We start from the raw sequence: 16,156 nt of genomic DNA on the forward strand, positions 1-16,156 counted from the left end.
ACCTTTGCAGAAACTGATCAGTGTTCAGACAGGCATGGTTTTAGCCCTAGAGCTCAACACCCATAATGGAGAAAAATGTATTTCTCTCTCCTGCCTTTTGGCCTCCTGTGTCCATTACTGGGAATAATTAGGAAAACTGTCAGAACTTTTGTAGCCTATTTGAAGTCTAGAATATTATCTTACTGCTTTTTCACACCTTCACTTCACATTTTGCATATTTAATCTGATCATTCTTGGCGCAGATGTTACATGTGACAAGCCCTTCTCTACTGTAGTCATCTGCTTCAGTTTAATTAGCAGAATGTTCTTTTTGATCTGTGTGCTTTGCCCTCCTGCAAACCCATGAGAAACAGTGTTAGAATCTTGTGCTCGTTTGCTGACATGCTTAAATTTGATAATGAGATGGAAGGGCTCTTAATAGGCACATTTTGGTAATTGTATTTTGCTATCAGAAAATTTTTCACATTAGACAAACTAATTTTCATGTATATTCAGACGTATTTTTTTTTTTATTCTTGTCATTACAACAACAAAAATCACTTGCAAATGAAATATTTTAGTAGTTTTAGTTAGAATAAAGAAAGCAGATTTGAGTTGACCTGTTCCTTTTCTCTGGTTCTTTACCCTTGGAAGTATTTAACAGCCATGGGACACAGCACCTTTGAGTTGGGGCTGAAGCAGCTACACTGAACAGCCCCCTTTAGTCATATTGCACCATATTCCCCTTACTGCCATAATCCCCTCCCTTCTTCACCAAAAACTCTGTTTCTATCAGATTAAAAAAGCCTTTTATGACTCATTCCCCTTTACCTAATAGTTATAACAGCAGTAACTGTAACACTGTAATTATGATGATGGTGATAGCTACAGATGTTTCTGTAGTTTTGACAGCCAGTACTTTAATATATTAACTCTCTAAAGCTGTCCTGTGAGGTAGGAACTGTTACTATTTCTGTTTTAAAATGGAGCAAACAGAGACACTAACTGGCCTGCCTCAGCTCATACGACTGGTCAGTGTGCAGCCTCATCAGTTTGACTGTGGAAGCTGTGGTTTTACCACCTATCAGTCTATCTAAACCAGAGGTTCCCAGACTTTCTCAGTTCATGGCACCTTTAGTATCAGTAAATTTTTTTTTTCCATAGAATCTCATAGGCCAAAAGAACTACTAATGATTTCCTAACAAATGTGTAGTAGTTAACCATTTGAAAAAAAAAAATACACATGAAAGAAAGTTATATTTTTCTTAAATAACCTGTTCCAAATGGGATATATGTAGCTGTTGACCACCAGATAACTTCTCAAACTTTAAAATCAGATTGGACAAGTCATTTTCATTTCCTATTTCACATTGGTTTTCACCAGGCACTCGCTTTATATCTTAGCAACTGTTGAAACTGTGAGCTGTCTTGAAATAGTTGTTTACATGGTATCTGACAGTTAAAAAATTAAAAATAATTCATAGTACCTCTGTGAATTTGGTGTGGTGCCCTAGCCTTCTGCACACTTTTTGGAATCATGGTATAAACCCTTACTACCCAAAAATTTTATTGGATCAACACCATTGTCATCTCCTGGGAACTTGTTAGAAATGAGGAATCTTTGCCTCCACTCCAGATCTGCAGAGAATCAGACAAAATCTTTTAGTAATCATATGCTTAATAAAGTTTGAGTACACTAGGATGTTTAGACCAAAGTCCATCAGGCAAGGCTGAATTACTTTCTTTAACACACATCTCACTTTCCAGTTATTTTTATGTCTTTGTATAATGTGTTTCCCTTCCACCCGTACTAGCTTTACTTCCTTCTCCTCTATCTCTGAAAGACTCAACACATTCTATTTTTTTTATCTTTTTTTTTAAAATTAGTTGGAGGCTAATTACTTTACAATATTGTAGTGGTTTTTGCCATACATTGACATGAATCAGCCATGGATTTACATGTGTTGCCCCATCCTGAACCCCCCTCCCATCTCCCTCCCCATCCCATCCCTCTGGGTCATCCCAGTGCACCAGTCCTGAGCACTTGTCTCATGCATCCAACCTGGACTGGCGATCTGTTTCACACTTGATAATATACATGTTTCGATGCTGTTCTCTCAGATCATCCTACCCTCGCCTTCTCCCATAGAGTCCAAAAGTCTGTTCTATACATCTGTGTCTCTTTTTCTGTCTTGCATATAGAGTTATTGTTACCATCTTTCTAAATTCCATATATATGCATTAATATACTGTATTGGTGTTTATCTTTCTGGCTTACTTCACTCTGTATAATGGGCTCCAGTTTCATCCATCTCATTAGAATTGATTCAAATGTATTCTTTTTAATGGCGGAGTAATATTCCATTGTGTATAGGTACCACAGCTTCCTTATCCATTGATGGGCTGCTGATGGGCATCTAGGTTGCTTCCATGTCCTGGCTATTATAAACAGTGCTGCGATGAACATTGGGGTGCACGTGTCTCTTTCAGATCTGGTTTCCTTGGTGTGTATGCCCAGAAGTGGGATTGCTGGGTCATATGGCAGTTCTGTTTCCAGTTTTTTAAGGAATCTCCACACTGTTCTCCATAGTGGCTGTATTAGTTTGCATTCCCACCAACAGTGTAAGAGGGTTCCCTTTTCTCCACACCCTCTCCAGCATTTATTGCTTGTAGACTTTTGGATAGCAGCCATCCTGACTGGCGTGTAATGGTACCTCATTGTGGTTTTGATTTGCATTTCTCTGATAATGAGTGATGTTGAGCATCTTTCCATGTGTTTGTTAACCATCTGTATGTCTTCTCTGGAGAAATGTCTGTTTAGATCTTTGGCCCATTTTTTGATTGGGTCATTTATTTTTCTGGAGTTGAGCTGGAGGAGTTGCTTGTATATTTTTGAGATTAATCCTTTGTGTGTTTCTTCATTTGCTATTATTTTCTCCCATTCTGAAGGCTGTCTTTTCACCTTGCTTATAGTTTCCTTTGTTGTGCAAAAGCTTTTAAGTTTAATTAGGTCCCATTTGTTTATTTTTGGTTTTATTTCCTATATTCTGGGAGGTGGGTCATAGAGGATCTTGCTGTGATTTATGTTGGAGAGTAAACACTCTCCTATGTTCTCCTATGTTCTCTCTATGCCTATGTTCTCCTCTAAGAGTTTACATATAGTTTCTGGTCTTACATTTAGATCTTTACTCCATTTTGAGTTTATTTTTGTGTATGGTGTTAGAAAGTGTTCTAGTTTCATTCTTTTACAAGTGGTTGACCAGTTTTCCCAGCACCACTTGTTAAAGAGGTTGTCTTTTTTCCATTGTATATTCTCGCCTCCTTTGTCAAAGATAAGGTGTTCATAGGTACTTGGATTTATCTCTGGGCTTTCTATTTTGTTCCATTGATCTATATTTCTGTCTTTGTCAACACATTCTATTAATGTGTAGTTTGTTGGCAACTTTCTACATGAATCCTTCACTGTGAATCTAGTATGCAGTTTTGTTGGCAGCTGCCATGAATCCTTCACTATGAATCCCCCAACTGAAGAGAGATAATTTTGGTATATACATTTTTTTTTCTGATGAGCTTTTTAGTTTTTGTTCTCAGAAGGATCTGTGATTTTCAAAGGGGCTATGTGAAATGGTGTATCATCATCATTTTGATTTTCTTTTCCCTGATGACTGATAATGTTGAGCATCTTTAATATGCTCATTGGCTGTTTGTATATTTTCTTTGGGAAAATACGTATGTCTCTTGGCCATTTTAAAATAGAATTTAATTTAGGTGTTTGGTCCATTTTGAGTTAATTTTTGGATATGGAGAAAAGTAACATTTTTGTGGGGATTCTTTTCCATTATGGTTTATTACAGGATATTGAATATCCCTGTACTGTACAATAGCACTTTGTTGTTTATCCATTCTATATATAATAGTTTGCATCTGTTAGTCCCAAACTCCCAGTCCAGCTCCCCTCTCCCCGCTGTGGCGACAAGTTTGTTCTCTAAGTCTGTGAGTCTGTTTCTGTTTCATAGATGAGTTTTATTTGTGTCATATTTTAGTATTTGTCTCTTGCTGAGTTATTTCACTTAGTATGATAATATCTAGGTCCATCCGTGTAGCTGCAAATGGCCATTTTTTTTATGACTGGAAATTGCAACCCACTCCAGTATTCTTGTCTGGAAAATTCCATGGATAGAGGAACCTGTGGTTGCAAAGAGTCAGATTTGACTGAGCAACTGAGCACTACTACATATTCTGTTGTGTGTGTGTGTACACATATAGTGTGTATATATACAGTAGAATATGATATATATTTATAATATATTCTGTTGTGTGTGTGTGTATATATATATACACACACACATCACCATATCCATTTATCTGTCAATGGACATGTAGGTTGTTTCCATGTCTTGTCTATTGTAAATAGTGCTTCTATGACTATAGGGGTGAATATATCTGAGAAAAGTGACAATTGAAAAGTAACAGAGATCTTATAAAATTATTTTCATTTTTAAAAATATCTTTAAATTATAGTTATAAATTCAGTTGATATTCCTTCATTGACATATTACAGGAAATGGATGTTTGTTGTTGTTCAGTTGCTAAGTTGTGTTCAACTCTGTACTCCATGGACTGCAGCACACCAAGCTTCCCTGTCCTTCACTGTCTCCCAGAGTTTGCTCAAACTCATGGACGTTTGGAGGAGTTTGAATAACATCTCATGAAAAGAGGATGTTGACCAATATTAATAATACAGAGTTATGAAGGATAAAAATAAACATTTATTTAAAACTTTATGTAATAGTTACCCAGAGTTATTGGTATTCTGTTCTTCTATGTTGGTTTTGACCTTAGCAGATGTTTCTTAAAGGATGTTCTTGAGCTAAAGTAATAATTATCAACTTAGTAAAAGTTCTGTTAGGTGGTAGATCTTTCTTCATTGATATTTATTACTAGTTCCTTAATGGCTCAGTGGTAAGGAATCCGCCTGCCACTGTAGGAGATATGGGTTTGATCCCTGGGTCAGGAAGTTCCCCTGGAGAAGGAAATGGCAACCCATTCTAGTATTCTTGCCAGGGAAATTCCATGAACAGAGGAGCCTTGTGTGTTCTGGTCCATGGGGGGCAGGGTGGGGGTGGTTACAAAGAGCTGGACATGACTAAGCACCTAAACAACAAAAAATGATATCTAAATTATTTCAGTTAATAATTTCTGGCAAAGGTTGAGAAATGCTGATTATCTGAATCCTAATGATTCAAATGGTGTAACTGGGTGCATATTGATGGTTTGATCACGATTGCCTTTTTAATTGTGGTTGAATACATATAATGTAGAATTTGCCATCTTAACTATTTTTTAATACATGGTTCTATAGCAGTAAGTACAGATGACCCTTAAACAACATGAAGCTTAGGGGTGCCAACCCTCTATGCAGTTAAAAATCTGAGTATAACTTATCGGCCCCCTGTATCTGCACTTTCTCCTGTATCCATGGCTCCACATTTGAAGATCCAGCCAACTGCAGATCATGTAGTATTGCAGTATTTACTCCTGAAAAAGTCCCACATATAGGTGGATCTGCACAGTTCAAATCCTCATCGTTCGGTGGTCAACTGTATATTCATATTGTTGTACAACCAGTCTTGAGAACTCTTTTCATCTTGACAAAACAGAAACTCTCTACCTATTAAATGTCAATTCCATTTCCCGTCCCCCGCTTCAGCCTGTGTCATCTGTCAAATTTGAGTATTCTAATACCTAGGGCTTCCCTGGTAGCTCAGCTGGTAAAGAAATCACCTACAATGCAGGAGATCCAGGTTGGATTCCTGAGTCAGGAAGATCCCCTGGAGAAGGGATAGTTTACCCACTCCAGTATTCTTGGGCTTCCTGGGTTTCTCAGATGGTAAAGAATCTGGCTGCAATGTGGGAGACCTGTGTTTGATCCCTCTGTTGGGAAGATCCCCTGGAGGGCATGGCAACCACTCCAGTAGCCTGGACAGTCCCCATGGACAAAGGTGCCTGGTGGGCTACAGTCCATGGGGTCGCAAAGAGCCGGACATGACTGAGTGACTAAGCATAGCAGAAGAGCAGATACCTCATATAAGGAGAACCATATATAGTGTTTATCTTTTTGTGGTGGGATTATTTCACTTAACATATGTCTTCAAGATTCATTTATGTTGTATCAGAATTTCCTTCCTTTTTAAGTAATGTATGTGTATACCATACACTGCATGTGTATGCCACATTTTGTTAATCCACGCATCCATTGGTAGACATTTGAATTGTTTACACCTTTAGGCTGTTGTGAATAATGTGAATATGACCATAAGTGTACCAATATGTCTATTTTGAGTTCCTATTTTCAGTTCTTTTGGACATATACCCAGAAGTGGAATTGTTGTGTCATATGGTAATTATATTTTTATGATCATGATTGTGTTTTGAATTTAGTATGATTAAGTGTATCTTATCCTCTAAGAGATTGGTTAAATTCGTGATATGCTTTGATAAAAAGCAAGAATATTTTTGTAACACTAGATTTTGAATTGAGCATCCTGTGAGAAGTTTTGGGTTTCAAGTAGGGCTTCAGTTTACTGTAATATATTTCCTTTGCTAAAACCCAGTTTGCACTAGAAAGAGCATTATGCTGATGGGTCTAAAGGTATACGAACAAGTAGGTGGCTTAGGCCTTTGTAGATTAAAACTCTGTTGAAAATATTTTTTATTTATTTTTTTTTCCATTTATTTTTATTAGTTGGAGGCTAATTACTTTACATCTTTGCAGTGGTTTTTGTCATACATTGAAATGAATTAGCCATGGATTTACATGTATTCCCCCATCCCGGTCCCCCCTCCCACCTCCCTCTCCACCCGATCCCTCTGGGTCTTCCCAGTGCACCAGGCCCGAGCACTTGTCTCATGCATCCAACCTGGGCTGGTAATCTGTTTCACCCTAGATAATATACATGTTTCGATGCTGTTCTCTTGAAATATCCCACCCTCGCCTTCTCCCAGAGTCCACAAGTCCGTTCTATACATCTGAGTCTCTTTTTCTGTTTTGCATATAGGGTTATCGTTACCATCTTTCTAAATTCCATATATATGTGTTAGTATACTGTAATGGTCTTTATCTTTCTGGCTTACTTCGCTCTGTATTATGGGCTCCAGTTTCATCCATCTCATTAGAACTGATTCAAATGAATCCTTTTTAATGGCTGAGTAATATTCCATGGTGTATATGTATCACAGCTTCCTCATCCATTTGTCTGCTGATGGGCATCTAGGTTGCTTCCATGTCCTGGCTATTATAAACAGTGCTGCAATGAACATTGGGGTGCACGTGTCTCTTTCAGATCTGGTTTCCTCGGTGTGTATGCCCAGAAGTGGGATTGCTGGGTCATATGGCAGTTCTATTTCCAGCCTTTTTAAGAAATCTCCACACTGTTTTCCATAGCGGCTGTACTAATTTGCATTCCCACCAACAGTGTAAGAGGGTTCCCTTTTCTCCACACCCTCTCCAGCATTTATTGCTTGTAGACTTTTGGATAGCAGCCATCCTGACTGGCGTGTAATGGTACCTCATTGTGGTTTTGATTTGCATTTCTCTGATAATGAGTGATGTTGAGCATCTTTTCATGTGTTTTTTTGCCATCTGTATGTCTTCCTTACTATAAAACACTGATGAAAGAAATCAAAGAGGACACAAACAGATGGAGAAATATACCGTGTTCATGGATTGGAAGAATCAACATTGTCAAAATGGCTATACTACCCAAAGCAATCTATAGATTCAATGCAATCCCTATCAAACTACCAATGGTATTTTTCACAGAACTAGAACAAATAATTTCACAATTTGTATGGAAATACAAAAAACCTTGAATAGCCAAAGTAATCTTGAGAAAGAAGAATGGAACTGGAGGAATCAACCTGCCTGACTTCAGACTATACTACAAAGCCACAGTCATCAAGACAGTATGGTACTGGCACAAAGACAGAAATATAGATCAATGGAACAGAATAGAAAGCCCAGAGATAAATCCACGAACCTATGATCACCTTATCTTCGACAAAGGAGGCAAGGATATACAATGGAAAAAAGACAACCTCTTTAACAAGTGGTGCTGGGAAAACTGGTCAACCACTTGTAAAAGAATGAAACTAGAACACTTTCTAACACCATACACAAAAATAAACTCAAAATGGAGTAAAGATCTAAATGTAAGACCAGAAACTATATGTAAACTCCTAGAGGAGAACATAGGCAAAACACTCTCCAACATAAATCACAGCAAGATCCTCTATGACCCACCTCCCAGAATTTTAGAAACAAAAGAAAAAATAAACAAATGGGACCTAATGAAACTTAAAAGCTTTTGCACAACAAAGGAAACTATAAGCAAGGTGAAAAGACAGCCCTCAGATTGGGAGAAAATAATAGCCAAGGAAGCAACAGACAAAGGATTAATTTCAAAAATATACAAGCAACTCCTCCAGCTCAACTCCAGAAAAATAAATGACCCAATCAAAAAATGGGCCAAAGGTCTAAACAGACATTTCTCCATTGAAAATATTTTAAGAAAAATTCAATTTTCAATTGTTCATAAATACATTTCAGTGTGGTATTAAGCAGTTTTGCAAAAATACCTAGCTACTAATATTTTAAAACCTGATATTCAGAATCCTTTTGAGTTGACAGTTTTCAGTTCTAAAACTTAAGTGAAAGCTTTCTAAAATAGAATACTAATAAATTTGAAGTTTATTAATTAAAAAATCAGTATTGAATGATGTTCTCACATTTCTTTTAATGTATATAGTAAAGCTGTATGATGCAGTGTTGAAATCCTACTGGCTGTTTTTGGTTCTTGGCTACTGGTAAAAAAGAGAAAGGTAGACATTTTTTGTTGCTGGCAGTGAGCCTGCATTAATAGCTTCATTTCCCTGTCTGATTTGTTGTATGTAAGCTAGCATGGTTTGGAAATAGCCAAGCTCAATGAGTAAAATGGAGTAACTGTATTTGTGAGTGAAAACTTGGTCCTTTTGCATGACAAGACCACCAGGGACTATATTATATTAATTAACTCCTCAGATTTTATTACATACTTAACCTATTCTCTGAGTAGGTGGTTTCTTATTTCATGACCGTCTCATTATTCTATCTAGAATTCTACTTGAGTCTCCTTTTTATTCTGGTAGAAAATAGAGTAACAGAGTTATCCTTACCAAATTATATATGGCTTAGAAAATATAAATTGCTTTTTTAAAAAATCCCCTTGTCCACATTTTATCAGTTGGGTTAATAGGTCTGATAGGTTGGTCTGAATCTAGCACCTTTGCATCAGACTCTATTGTTAGCTGATTCATGGAGGCAATACATTGGTATAAGCTGTTAGCTGTTATTAAAAAAAAAAAACACAAAGGTAGTTACGAGGTTTTTGGCTCCATTATATATTTGGCACCAGAAGGTTGTATTGTATTATAAATATCTCTTTCAAGAATTTCTAAATGTAGAATATGAAGAGACCTTTCATTATGTTTTCATTTTCTTAAATAGCATGTATTTTACATACATGAGAAAATTCTGTTCACTATTTTATATGTAGTTGTTTAAGCCGATTCATGTTTCAGGTATTGTTACTAGAAGGCCTAAATCTGGCAGGCAGAGTAATGTGGCACAGAATCACAATTTACCTGTCATACATATTAAGCTTAGCAGATTCAACTATGTATCATCTTCCCTCTGTATGTTTAGATTTTAAAACTGGATTTTAGTTAAAGACTTTAATTTTCGAAGTATACGAAATACTTGTCCAATATTCCTCAGCTTCTCAATCTCTTATTAGATTACTGACCCTGTTTTTCTTTTGCTCAAGTATAGCCTAAGGGAATCATTTGCCAACAGAACTGTTTTCTCAGGTGATGCACATGGGCGAGGGAGAGTGGGGAGCCTTGTGTTACCCCACCCCCCCGACCCCTGTCTTTCAGGAGGGGATAATTGTCAGAGTAACAGCCATGTTGTGCCATCCTTCCCCTTGTTGATGTAGTAGCAGTGTGCAAGTCTGTAAAATGACCACTGGGATGCAGGCATGGAAATCCAGACCAGCATTTTGTTTTTGATCCCAACTCACATTTACAGGGTTTTCAGCAGGCTACCTTGATAATCTGTTCATCAGGTAGTTAAATATTTAAAAAAAAAAAATTAATCTGATTATTTTACAATAGGGTTTTTGAGACCTGTAGTTTGGTGCATTGCTTTGCTTTTAACACGGTTTTCCAGTTGAATTTTCTCATGTATTTGCCAACAAAACACACATGTAAACCTCACATATATTGCTAGTTTTCCTTTAATTTCTATGTATTGTGCAGTGGATGTATATTGTCAAAGAAGATCCTGCCTGTCTTCCACACTAGTAGGTATTTAATGAGAATAATAGAAAAAGTAATATAGTCTTAAGATTTTAATGAAAGTGGCCAGTGTATGGATGATAAAAATGCAGTTAAGTTACCTACATATAGTTCAGAAATATATTGATTTTCCTTCGCACACACCCTGGTGTAGTACACTCTCCATTCCACTGAATACTGCTTTTTATTTCAAGGTAAGACTTAGTCCACAGTGAAATACTCTGTAAAAACAAATTATTTTCAAACTTCTGTTTACAGGAAAATCTATTGAGAATAGAAGTAAAGTTTTTTAAAGTATAATCTTACTTTCTTTATACAGTGCTTGATTAAATTGAGGGACTTCTGTTTGGTTTCACTTTTCTCAAAAGTTGCAAAAATTGTTCTTTGCCTAGGAAGATGAGAAAGTGCCCAGTGCTCCTGATCCTCCAAGTCAGCATTTACGTGGGCATGGAACAGGCTTTTGCTTTGATCCCAGGTAACTTCTCTCTTTTCTGTGTATAATTGGGATTACCAGTGGTTCTCAGTGTATGGTACTTGAAAGTTTAGTAGAAGTGCGTATGATCCAGGGCTGTAACTCAGAACTCCTGAACCCAAAATTCTTGTCGTGGGGCCCAACAGTATGTATTTTAGTGTGCCCGTCTGGATGGTGCTGATACATGCAGTCCTTTGAGAAACAGTGCTGTAAACAACTTTAGTTGTTAAACTGAGTGAGCACTGTTGGGAAATTACAAGTTCAGTTAATCTTTATAGTTTTGCAAAAGGCATTCTGTTAGTTAACAGTTGAAGAATTCTTGTCACTGAGCCTCATTTCACATGTGATTTTATTTTTTCGATTCAATGAGAAAAAGTTTTTGTCAATCTAGTTGTAAAATAAATTTAGAGGCTTTATAAGTGGTTTATACAATTGTCAATAGCAAGCTTTTAGGACCAAGAAAAAGGTTCCTGGAGTAACTGAAGAGTTTCAAGGTAAGTTAAGCTGATACTGATATTAACTAGATAAATGCAGTCTTGCCATATCTGAAGATTACTGCTATTAGAAATCTTACCAGACATGTAATTCTTTCATTTTATTTCCTCAAGCTTTGATGTTCAGAAGAAATGTCCACTCTGTGAATTAATGTTCCCTCCTAACTATGATCAGAGCAAATTCGAAGAACATGTTGAAAGTCACTGGAAGGTGTGCCCAATGTGCAGCGAGCAGTTCCCTCCTGACTATGACCAGCAGGTGTTTGAAAGGCATGTACAGACCCATTTTGATCAGAATGTTTTAAATTTTGATTAGTTACTTTTTTATTAGGAGTTAATAATACAGTTTAACAGTTGAAAAAAAATCACCTCAAATAGAGCACTAAGGAGACCACAAGGTGTCACTTCCATGTACCCTCTAGTGCACTTTTCTGACCAAGAGCTACTTTTGAGTTTGGTGTTACTAGGATCAGGGTCAGTCTTTGGCTTACCACTATCAATAAATGTAATTTTAACCTCTGTTAATCTTACCTGCTTAGGAAATTCTTATGTGTTTGTATATTATTTTGCAAAATTATATGAACAAAGGAAATAGGGATTATTTTAGCATTACCACACTGAAAAAAAATGTATTATTTAGCAGAATAGTTACAACATTCTGTTGACCTTGTTGCTTAAGCATGACTATTAAAAATTATGTAGTAAAAAGAATTTATCATAAGTCTTGCAAGGTAATTCTTTGAATACAAAAACTTCATAATTTAGCCCATGAAAAAAAATTTTAACGCTCTTTAGAAAGGGAGCTGCATGTAGAATGAGATCACATGTTTGCAAGATAGCAATGATAGCAACTATCCTTTTATATTTGAGATGTTTGCTTTAGGAATTAATAGAAAGCATATTTTGCTAATTTTATGACTGAAGAAACTTTAGAATACCTGAATAATTATTTTAAAGCCATCCTAAAGTTGTATTTCTGTCTGATGGGGAAATGGAACAAGATATATTGGTGTAATTGTTTTATGTTAAATGATCTACTGAACAGTGGTGGTTGTGGCATAAAAATCACAGAAAATGTATTTTTTTTCTCATTTTCCTGATAAGAGTATAACTTTAAAAAAATGTTCTCAGTAAGTGATTAAACATGTAATGCATAAACCCAAATCAAACTAATGTATTTTTTATGTCTTTGATGTGTATAGTATTGACATTAAAGTGGACACAATTTTAGAGGTATGTAATTTCAGTAAAATAAATCTATTTGTGATCATCTTGAATGTCTTCTGGGTCTTGGGTCTTAAATTTTCTGAAATAATATAAATGTTAAGAATTTAAAATACAGACTTGTTGATTTTTCTTTTTGTAGTTATTAAAAATACTTAAGCATACTAGTTATCTAAGATATGAACCTAATACTTAGTATAGTTGCATTTTGAAGTGCTATATGTAAACTGCATATACACCATCTGACTTGTATCTGTTTCTAGGAGCAGAATTTGTATATCATTGAAGTCCTTTAAAAGGTTTGAGTCTAGGGCAAAACAGGTGCCAGATGCTGGCAGTCAGGTGCCAGATGTTGGGACATGGCAGATCTGGGATGCTGTTGTGAGGAATCCACGTTTTAAGCTTCAGGATAGGTTATAGGCTAAGCAGAATATATTCAGGTAAAATATGTTCAACAATAAGAATAGTTAATAACTGTGGACCATGCTAACCTAAAAGTATACTTTGAATAATATAGACTACTTACTATCAGTGAAATGAAATTGTTCATACTAACCTATTTTTAAGTAGTTTCTACCTCCAGGCTTACAAGTAGTTTATTACTGATAGAAAAAAGTGTGATCTATGCAAAACATCGATGACATCTACATGTGTCAGCTGAATACAAAAAAATGGGCAGCCTGAGAACAAGGTACTGAATGGATATTCGTTTCTGTGGCAAACTGGATACTGGCCTTGATAATGGATGCTAATGAAAATAAAGAGCCATGTTTATTTGGGTCAGAGGCAGTTTATTTTAAATGTGATTTCATTTACAAGCAGCTTTTCTTGACAGCAATTTTTATTTAGTTGCCTTCAGTTCTAAAACAAACCTGTTGCTTTCAAACTTAATGTGCTCTGTCCCGAACAAAACATATGAAAATATAATTTAAAGCACAGTTTTCACAGACACAGTACAATACATTCACTATACACGGTATAACAAAATATTCCCATCCTTACCTGTTTAGTAATACTGTCACAATGAATAAGTAAATAGAAATTGGAATTTGTTTTATAGTTGAAAGAAATCTAACATGCACAATGACTAATGACTGTTTAGCAGTTGAACTAGTGACCCAGCCTACAAGTTTCTTGCACTAGAAGGAGCAAAGCTAGATGATAATTGTTGGCCTAAAAAAAATTTGGTCAATTGTACGTAGGTATGAAATAGCCAAGTAGGGCCTTCTTATGCACCAACTAGTTGCTTCTCATGTCTGGATCACCCTTTAACACAAGGATAACACTGTACGTTCAGGACCAAGACTACTCTTAAGAGATCTGAGGAAATTTTTAGAGGGCAGTGTCTTTATAAATACTTTTAATTCCCTCATTATGAGGGACTCACAACTTAAGGATATAGAAGCTTACCCATCTGGCTAACAGAATTGTCTTCCTTTCAGAACATCTGAAAAATTGAGGAGGGACACCTGCTTCCTCCCATCTGTAAGACTTTCAACAAATGGAAACACGGGAAGAAAGTTACTTTACAAGCGTTTCGAGTTTGATTTTCACCAGTTTTGTGGGCAGTTAGCCATCTCAAAGCAATTTTTATTGCATAATTAGGCAATTGGTAAACTCATGTTTAAGGAATAGCACTTGGGAGAAATGAACACTCAAGGCATGGTGGTTTTGTTGGTAAGAAAAACTCCAGGAATGGTCCAGACATAGTTACACTCTTAACGGGTCATGTATTAGCCACTCTTTGACCACCTGCTGCAATAAGCACTTCATTGTCAATAAGGCTCAATTTCATATTTCAGCAAAATGTCTTATAAAGCTAAACAGACGTTTCCAATGAGAATACAGACATCTACAATGTGATGAAAAAAAGTGACTTTAAAAAAATTCTGCAAACACAATGAGCATGAGGAGGTGATAGGGGTCTTAATAAAATGTTCCTCTTTGAAACGTGCTTGGAATTTTCTTATTTGCAACCCACAGGTTGGTTGGGCAGTGGTTGCAAGAATTGGCAACACATAAAACATTAATCTGTTGGCAATAGAGAACTACAAAGTGCTTTAAAACTTCACCTAAAGATGAAGATAGAACTAAATTTTACACACAAAAGATTTGCACTTAAGTATTTCAAAGTGTTTCCTAACAGATTTCAGGGAAAGTATTTAAACTATTATCTTGGTCCACAGATATCAATAGGCATAAATTGAATCCCTTGCACCCAGCAGGCACTCAATGAATGTTAAACTAATGAGTGAACTGAATAGACTTTTGTACAAAAATGCTATTTATAACTCTAAAATGATAAGTCAGATGGCAAGATTTTCACTTTTAAAGGGCAAAAGGATTTGCACAATAATATAAAACACAGAAAGCACACCCTTTATGTATGTTATTTAAATATGAAAATATTTTTAGCATATTATGTTAAACATTCTTATTTATATTTCCGTTACCTAAAGTCTTTCTACTCACAAGTACTAACTCCATTATGTAAGGCATGGTAACCAGTTGGATAATGAAGGTATTATTTTGGTTTTGAACACAATGAGTTGATGTATTGAAAACTGCAATCACATTATAATCTTGGGGGACAAAAACCTCAGTGCTAGCCCCTCCTCCCCCCTCCCCAGTTGATATCACTGCAATACAACCAAACAATATGCAACATGCCCTCAATTTTAATCTTGTTTTGGGGAAAAATGTGCTGAAGAACCTAGAGCTTTTGTTTAGCACCTTATATCAAAGTAATGAAAATGGGTATGATGATTACATGTGCAAATGTACAAAATCATTAACTCTACAAAGATACATCATTCCAAAATTACAGAAAAAATTTAAAGCATGCATTTAATTCTTTAAAGGGCTGCTGAATGCTTCCCCTGAAAAAAGGTGGCTGTTTTCAAAATCAGCAACTGCTGGTGAGGATTTCTTGGCACAGTTACGACCAGCATGTTATTGCTGCATCTTCCTGATAATCTCAGCCGACACCGGGGGATGGAAATTGATTGTGTGATGCCGCAGGCCCTGAGCTGTCTTGTAACTCTTACCACAACGACATTTGAATGGTTTACGGACACGGATCTGTGTTCTGTGACCATTCTTAGCATGGTACTTTATGCCATTCACATTCTGTGGAGAAGACAAAAATATCATGTTAAATGGGGTCACCCAATTGTCTGATGGAGGAAAACCTTAGTGTGGGTCTGACTGCAACTGGACATCTCTCAGATGGCAACTGTATACAGAATAGGCTTTTGTGAACTCCAGTTGTGACCAGAGCAGTCCAGTGTGTTCACCGTGGGCTGTGCAGACAGGGTTATGCACACAGCTACCCCAAGGCCATTTCAGGTAGACCTCAAGTTACTCTGAAAGTACTAAGTTTGAGTTTTACATAAAATACATATTTAAGACTCACGGACTGTAGAGGCATAGTTCCCTCTGAAGAATGTTGCCAGTGAACAATTATATAAATATATCCAAGATAGCCAAAACAAAAAATCTAAAGAAATGAAACAAAGGTTAGGGTAATGAAAGTTCAAGACGTATAAATTCTTGACTGGAAACTCAGCATGTCTTGCTCCCAGCCAATCAT

General features: G+C 36.3%; 2 protein-coding genes across 8 annotated transcripts in view; one reads left to right on the forward strand and one right to left on the reverse strand.

Annotated features, from left to right (window-relative positions):
• Positions 1 to 12,617, forward strand: part of TAX1BP1 (Tax1 binding protein 1) — an 85,166-nt gene extending 72,549 nt beyond the window's left edge. For all 5 annotated transcript variants that reach the window (XM_020869761.2, XM_070467825.1, XM_070467823.1 and 2 more), the window contains 2 exons: positions 10,767 to 10,849; positions 11,455 to 12,617. In XM_020869761.2, the coding sequence (XP_020725420.2) occupies positions 10,767 to 10,849; positions 11,455 to 11,656 (285 nt within the window). In that variant the 3' untranslated portion in view covers positions 11,657 to 12,617. The remainder of the gene's footprint in view (positions 1 to 10,766; positions 10,850 to 11,454) is intronic.
• A 717-nt stretch (positions 12,618 to 13,334) lies between these two features.
• Positions 13,335 to 16,156, reverse strand: part of JAZF1 (JAZF zinc finger 1) — a 322,431-nt gene continuing 319,609 nt past the window's right edge. For all 3 annotated transcript variants that reach the window (XM_070467832.1, XM_070467838.1, XM_070467827.1), the window contains exon 5: positions 13,335 to 15,693. In XM_070467832.1, coding sequence (XP_070323933.1) covers positions 15,517 to 15,693 — 177 coding nt within the window. In that variant the 3' untranslated portion in view covers positions 13,335 to 15,516. The remainder of the gene's footprint in view (positions 15,694 to 16,156) is intronic.

Source organism: Odocoileus virginianus, chromosome 1 (genome assembly GCF_023699985.2).
Source record: "Odocoileus virginianus isolate 20LAN1187 ecotype Illinois chromosome 1, Ovbor_1.2, whole genome shotgun sequence".
Classification (NCBI taxonomy): Eukaryota; Metazoa; Chordata; class Mammalia; order Artiodactyla; family Cervidae; genus Odocoileus; species Odocoileus virginianus.